Raw genomic sequence first — 7767 nt, 5'->3', positions numbered from 1 at the left:
GAGAGAGAGAGAGAGAGCGAGAGAGAGAGAGCCTGACTGTTATTCATCCCCTCTGGAGCCACTGCAACCATGGCAACGACAAGTGCAGAGAGAAAGCGGAGCGCACAGGCGAGTGTAGAAACAGAGGTGATGAAGAGTCACGCGGCACTGCTGCCAATGGAGATCAAGTCTGAATGGCCTGGTCACCACAGCAGTGGCACAACGGCCCTGGCTCTGTCCATTCACAAAACAATACACACTTTCACACAGCCTTGAAAAGAGACAATGCAGTTCAGCCGATATTTTCAACTGTGTGAAAGATAATCTCTAATCCCATCTGCAACCTTGAAGCTCATTGGTCACTTTTCAAAGATACTTACGTTGACAACAGACTCTTTGAACTTTATGTGTAGGCGGTAGTTGGACATTGCGATGATGGCATCCTCTGCTCTCCCCACATACTCTGTGAACTCCCCATGCAGCTCAGGAAAGGGCACCTAGCAACCACAGGAGATAAAACATTTCAAACAAACTCAAGAGGCACACAGACCACCAGAAATAATGACATATGTACAGAAGGATATGATCATTATATTGCGATTATTTAAGTAGATATGTTCATCATAACTATTGTGAAACTTGTACCAAAATGTTGACCTCTTTTACTACAGCAAGAATTTTAACTCTTTTCCCATTTCTCACTCTTTTTCTATGCAACAAAATGGGTTCAAATCAATTATTTTCAGTGTACACTAAACTCACTGGAGTACTGTACAACCTAGACTAATGAAATTAAAAGAGCCCCAACTTTCAAAAATGGAGTTTGACATTTCAATCCAATACAGTCTTTCATATTCATTGAATACTACTCACGGTCCTTTCTACATGTGCACTGACTCTGTAAACAAAGTGGTTTAGACTGATCCACACAACATTATTCCAGCATGTCCTGTAAACATTTGCATTCATACACATTTGGGCATGGGGGGGGGGAGCAGCAATGGGTGAAAACAGGCAGTGGGAGGGAGAGCACATCTGGCACACACTATATAAATATGCTAACTCGTTACATTTCAGCTTCATATGTTTTCAGAAAGACTTCACCTTTAAAGATCAACAGCCAGTGGACTGAAAGACATACCAGCAATATGAAAATGCAAATAAAAATGTAAACACAGGACACAGATAAATAGTTCAAGTGACTAACTGGCCAACAATGAGACCAACAAGTTTCTCAGAGTAAGAGATACAAGTATATCAAAGGATTTCTTCATAACGCTCTTCTCTCCTCAACAGAGGAAGTAAAATAAGCCTTTTATTTCCAGAAAGGCTCAACTGAAAGTGAGCTAAAGTCACATGTGTTATGGCAGTTATGTAACTGATTACAGAAAAGAGACTCAACCACATATTTACACATAACTGTAATTTTGTACAGCGTATGATAACCAGAGAGGGCAGCGGCTTGCTTACCTGCATGTTTTCCTCCTCCAGGACAGGGGACTTCTTGGGGAAGATCTGATTGGCCTGGATACACTCCAGACTCTGCTGCCCCTCCTCCCCCTGCAGAGAGAAAGCCTGTTAATTCTTTACTGAACTAGTATCAACTTTAACAACCACAACCTTCCTTCACACACATATTTCTCTTTAATTTTAGTGTGGCCTGTGAAGCATTTGTCCACGGATGGAAGGCTGAGTACTTTCTCATTTATCACCCTACTCCTGTCACACACTCATGTACACTGACAAATGCATTCACAGCTTTGACCACTGAGCTGGTCTAAAGGAATTTTTAGAGTGGGTTTGGGGGGTTAAAGGGCTTGCTCAAGACCACCTTAGTAGTATTGCAGGAGCTAAAGGAGGGTTACGCCTCCTGTTGCCTCAATTCTCCCTCACTGCATCATCTTACTGGCTTTCGCATATTTGGAAATGGCTGTAGTGTCACAACCCCTGTTGTGACAGACAGTTGATTTAAAACCGACCTGACAGTGCTGTATTCATGCTGCTTTGTGTGGCTGTCTTCGTCTTCCCACCCACACTATAATGGGCAACCAAGAGTAATTGACTATAATCACCCCTTGTACAACAAGCCATGGTATAACAGATGAAAGCAGCATACAGAGCTCTATAAACAGAAATGGCAATGAATTTACAGAGGATCCTGCAAAGATATAAAAGTCCACATCAAATATTTGGTTTGGATGAATTAAATTGTAGACATTTATCTGAAGGCAGTTTTCACTAGTCTGCAGGCTTTTATGAGAGCCAAATGTTTGAGGTTAGAGCAGTATTATGCAAGATGAACATATTTCACAGAGGATGCATATCAGTGGGGAATGTGAGGCATGGATATACAAGCAGAGTCTAGGATTTTTCCTCAAGGGCAAGTGAGTGGAAAAAAGGTCTGGCCTTGTGCTGACAGAGATCGGCAGGACTCTATGGCCTGTGTTTGGTCAGGAGCAGAGTTTAGACTGAACATCGCACAAAGACAGATTAAGGTGGTTAGAAAGAGATGGCAGATAACGGACAGTGGTGGCACATCCTGCGGGATGCTGGCTCAGCATGAACGGAGCTGATACACACAGTCGCCACGGCTGGAAAAGCATCATGCTGAGGCCAGCCAGGGGGCAGCCACTACACAACAGCATGCCAAGAATGAAGCAAACTCACACATACACACACAGTTCAAAAAGGCAAAGCATCCGATCCAGTTGGTTATGTCATGATGCAACAATATAAAACACATTTCTGCAGTGGAAACTGAAAGCAGCCCTGCTTAGCCAGCAACCTTGGAGGACTTTTGACACTGTTGCAACTGACATAACTGTCTGCTGCCTGGTAAACATTGCTGATTACAAGTGAAAATCAATGCAAAGCCTGCAGACTGCACCCAGGACACACAGCAGTTATTATCTGAAGCAGGCATGAGGACAAGATACTTTACCATGGTCCCTGTAAAGGAGTGTGGGTCACCCAACAAGGAACTCCGGCCTGGATAAGTCTGTACAAAAAGAGCACAGAAAGCCAAGAATATATACTGTACTCTTAAGCCATTATGTTTCATTAAAAACACAAAAGGAAATCAGCCACTTTCTTCTTATATGTGGTCTGATTACACTTTAAACCATGGCTGCTTAAACATCACCAGAAAAGATCTATATTTTCCATCCCCCAGTTTGTGGTAAGATACTGTGCAGCTAGTCACTGGGATCATTTTTGTTAAACACGGATCAACATTTACAGAAACCAAATTTATGATCAAAATTCTATATTGTGTCTATATTATGATAAAGTCTCATTAGAAGTACTAAGTCAGGCCAGTTAGGGACATGATGCGCTTCTTTTTGTTGCCACACAACATACTTTTGGAGAGCATCCACATTGCCTTGCGGGAATCAAGTTTTGACATTTCTATAGGTATACAGAATATAAATGACCAAAGGAGTAAGTCTTGCTATTATCTGACAGGTTTATCTCATAAAACAAGAGTTAATGGACCTACTTCAAGAGTCAGTTTGCTGGAGAAAAAAACTGAGAGGTAAAACCATTTGGTTTTAAGCTAAAGTACAACAATGTAAGTACGTGTTTATCTGGGTGCCATGGTGGCTTAGGGGTTAAGGCACTAACCACAAACTGCAATATCTCTAGGTTGAGTCTGACCAGGGACTTCTGTTGCATGTCATTCCTCGTTTCTCACCAACCTCATTATCTCTTATTTCTCTAATGTCAGGTCTCAAAAATGGCACAGATGCATTTAAACAATATAATCCCTGTGGTGTTTTTTCAGTAAATTCACCAGAAGAGCAAATTTTTTTATCTACAAAGTCAGTGTATGTCCTCTTGATGAGATCACTATCTGACACAAACAACTAAACTAACGGCCATATCTTCATGCATGTGCAGTGGTTCTGTTGTAGGCTGTATGCATATTGCATGTGAGCACAATTTTAAGTAAGTCACGATACAGGGAGTGGCTGAATTTTGAAACCTGGTCAAATCTGAAGGCTAGTCAAGCTGCTGACCAACTGTATTTTCGATGTTGTACATGAGCACCAGGATGTGCAAGTACCTTCTCAGGGAATGGGTCCAGGCAATGAACTGACAGTAGTCCATGATCAACAATTAGATTGTCAGCCTTTGGTTGGGCAGTCATGTTCAAAACGTTCAATAGCAAATCAATTCAACATGAAATGGCATTATAAGGAAAGGCTTGGGTTTCAATAGCAGGATTGAGGAGTCCAGTAAAGCTTATATTCAGCCAGTTGTATCAAATGCAGTAAAAAGGGACAAAGCACTGGTGACCACACACAAAGACGAGAGCTAAAAATGTCACATAAATCACTGTAATTTATCATTTAGACTTACCACAGACAATCAGCGATGACGATAAGCAGTCCTGGTGATCCTGTTCAGAAACCCTCACAAGTAAGACATGGAAGTCTGTGGAAATTAAATTGAATAACGAGAAAAGGCTTTTCAAAACAAACTTCTCTATATTTTGGCTTCTTCACTGAGACATAGAAGCTACAGAAGCTCTTTTGATTGCCTGGCAAATATAGATGTACTGGTGGTCACAGTGGCTTGCATATGAGCTCAGAGATACCACTTAACTTAACTGCAGAATGAAAAAAAAAAAAGCCAGCTGGATCTCAAAGCACGAAGGCAAAAGTCTAGCTGGCATACAGACATGGTTTAGTCATGTGACCACATCACCTAAAGTTCACTGTAGGGAAATACATAAAAACACAATATCCATATGCAATATCACTTTAAGACCATGTACCTATGTCTGGGGGTTAATAAAAAGCTACTGCAAGGTATGGAAAATGTTACAAGTGTACAAAGGATTATAATATGTGGCTAACATGTCTAACAATGCTTGGTTACATGCCCAAATGGCTGGTCACATACTTAGCAGAGCCAAACACTTCACAACACTTGGCTTCTGGCTTGTATTAATTTCCTGTCCAAGATGCCCTTGAAACAGATGAAAAGTGAAAATCACCAAGAACATTAACTGATACCAACTTTTTAGTTGAGTTATGTGAAACCATTTATACAGAGCTTATTCTTTAAAACCTATATAAATGACATTTCCTAACATCACTTTTCAAAAGAGGCAACTTGTTAAAGATCTCAGCATACAGCCCCACAAATAGTTGTAAAGGTCAGCTACTCTTGCAGAGACTGAAATCTGATCTAAGAAGGTCAGTGAATGGGCAGCTCAGGAGCTCAACACACCTTCTCATCAGCATTTAAGATGCCTGGAGAGAGAAAGAAGACAAAAATCCCACTGCACTGGCGACAGACGAGCCCCTTAGCATCGCCGGTTCTTTGAGAGTGTTGTGAAGCAGCCAAGGGAGGTCATTACTACACTGACTGAGGAGTCCGGCTTTTACTCCTGGCGCTACCTGATAAAGCATATCTGAGCAGCACACGGCTCTGTTTACCGCAGCGGGCTCATGACCCGTGGCTGCGGCTCAGTCTGGCTCTGAGTTCACACAGTCACACAGGGAAGGCTAAGCCCCTTAGAGCCTTAACGTTACTCCTATCCCGTGACAGGCCAGCATGCATCACAGGCTAGAACATTATCGAGTCTCATTCTCTTAAACAATTTTATCAAGTTTAAAAAATATAAATATTGACTGGGACGATGAACTGTAGTGACCGACAGCACAACTTGACGTAAACGGCCAGGCAGCGGAAAAAAAGTCTTAACACCCATACACGACATGTCCGCTAACTTAGTGTACGAAAAAAGCTAGTTTTGTTAACTTCGTGTTAACGTCGAGGCTTTAACGAGCAAGCGAAACAGTTTACTGACGCTTGTCGAAATGCAAGTTAATGTTATTTTAGATTAATCCACGTTTACTCGCAACGTTGGCAAATAAAAAGCTACTAAAAAAACACTTGAACGGTAATCTTCACAGCCAAGTGCTCTCCGGCATAACGTTAACAGCTAGCTAGATATGGAGAAATCATTTGCTGCCAGCCAAGAAGTCAGTAGCTAACGCCGTTCCTGCTAACAGGTTGGTTAGAGAGATAACCAGTGTCAACAGACAAAAGTAACCAGCTAGCTAGTAATATCCCTGCTGCTTTCCCTTGTCTGTGCGTAACGTTAAGCTAGATATACTGAAGCTATCTGACGTTAACGTCAACTGTTAGCTAGCTAACGTTCATCAACAATAGCTCGACCGTAAACTAATGCTAATGAGCTAACGCCTAGCCCAAAGTGTCTAATTGGACAGCAAGCAGTCGACATTAACATTTTCTAGTGTGCAGTGTGCTGTTGTGTTGCAATCCTTTAACGCTCGGAGTTTGGTATTAGTAGCTGTGACACAGAGCGGCCAGTAAGCTGGCTAGCTAGCGTTAGCTGGCTGGGCTAGCGCTGCTCTCTGCAACTGTTTTTGTTGTTATGAGATGGAGGGCGGACCCCGGAGCGGAGGCCTCTGTCAAAACACACCGAGCAACGACTACAACCGGCGGACTCACCAGTCGAATGAGTGCTGAGAAGTTAGAAGCCAAAGAGTCATCCGAAGCCCGTGCAATTACTGAGCAGCAAAGCAACCTCGAACAAATAGACATTAGTCATATCCGAGCCGAGGCCAGCTTCACTGCGTCCCCTTCCAGCACCGAGCCGTCGTCGCCATCGCCGCGAACTCTCCAGCCCAACAAGCTACGTGTAGGTGTGACGTCATCGCGTCAGACCGACGTACTGATAGGAGGAGGGGGAGGGGGCTCAGACGCACCACGCGGTACATCATGTAAACACTGAGCTGTGTACTTCCCCTGTAACTCACTGTAACACACAGGAATTCCGTCTGAACGAGGAAGTGTTTGCATCCTCGAAAAGCTGCTGACGACGCAGCTGTATACTCGGGTGCACAAACTTCACCCTCACATTGTGCTCCTCTTCACATCTGTCAGTGGTGAATGTTGGCTGAGTTGTTCAAGCGGTCTCCATCTGATGGTATTTGTTGGTGTATATAGTACATGCTCTATCACGCATCCTGGCTTCTACTTCGAGGAGGACAAGACAATACAGGGAGTTGTAACTGAAATTGCTTTCGAGAAAGATGAGTCCTTAGCATTGTGTTCTTTTGTAGCTTTATTTTAGTCCATCATGGATCATAGACTGTATTTGAAAGATGGACCTAGCCACCGGCCCTGAAAAATGAAGCCAACCCGGAAGTGTCAGAAACCTGCAATACCACTATGGCCGACAGGTGCTGGCTCCAAAAAGCTCTGGCTCCCATAGACCCCAGTTCTAAACAGGAAAACACAGATCACGAAAGACAGCTTTAATACAGCTCAGGATTTGTTTTTGTTACTTTTCATGTTTAAAACCAGAGATCAGGAGGCCAGTCTGAAAATAATTCAATGTTGAATTTTATATAAATAGTCAAAGTTTCGGTCATATGGGGGCGTGGCTATTTGATTGACAGTCGGCTCTGGGATGATTGACAGGTCGCAGGTCTCATCTTCATTTGGATTTGCTTCTGATATAATTAACTGTTATTTTGTCGTTGTTTATCCTTGGAGCAGCAGCACATTTCCACAAACAGTTTTACTGTCCGCTGGCTTGTTTTAACCAGTTTTCAGTAATTCAGACCTTCGGCTGATTGAACCAGCAGACACTGAAAGGATCAGTTCGGTAAGTAGATGTTTATTTTCTTATTGTTGCTGGTTTTAATGCATTTTATGAGCAAATTTAGCCTCAGATATAATATGTACAATGAACTCCAGAAGTTGGTGCAGGTTATTTCTGTGTGTATTGACCAGAGAAGAGAG

The 7767-nt window shown here is 42.7% G+C and overlaps 1 protein-coding gene across 2 annotated transcripts in view; it reads right to left on the bottom strand.

Annotated features, from left to right (window-relative positions):
* Positions 1–6644, bottom strand: part of mtmr3 (myotubularin related protein 3) — a 28192-nt gene extending 21548 nt beyond the window's left edge. For both annotated transcript variants that reach the window (XM_008284163.1, XM_008284164.1), the window contains exons 1-5: positions 6469–6644; positions 4342–4416; positions 2921–2977; positions 1450–1539; positions 360–476 (exon numbers count right to left, since the gene is read on the bottom strand). In XM_008284163.1, coding sequence (XP_008282385.1) covers positions 360–476; positions 1450–1539; positions 2921–2923 — 210 coding nt within the window. In that variant the 5' untranslated portion in view covers positions 2924–2977; positions 4342–4416; positions 6469–6644. The remainder of the gene's footprint in view (positions 1–359; positions 477–1449; positions 1540–2920; positions 2978–4341; positions 4417–6468) is intronic.
* Between the last annotated feature and the right edge of the window lie 1123 nt (positions 6645–7767).

This window comes from Stegastes partitus, unplaced genomic scaffold (assembly GCF_000690725.1).
Source record: "Stegastes partitus isolate 25-593 unplaced genomic scaffold, Stegastes_partitus-1.0.2 Scaffold349, whole genome shotgun sequence".
In the NCBI taxonomy this organism is placed as follows: Eukaryota; Metazoa; Chordata; class Actinopteri; family Pomacentridae; genus Stegastes; species Stegastes partitus.
This window is presented reverse-complemented; position numbering and strand designations above follow the sequence as displayed.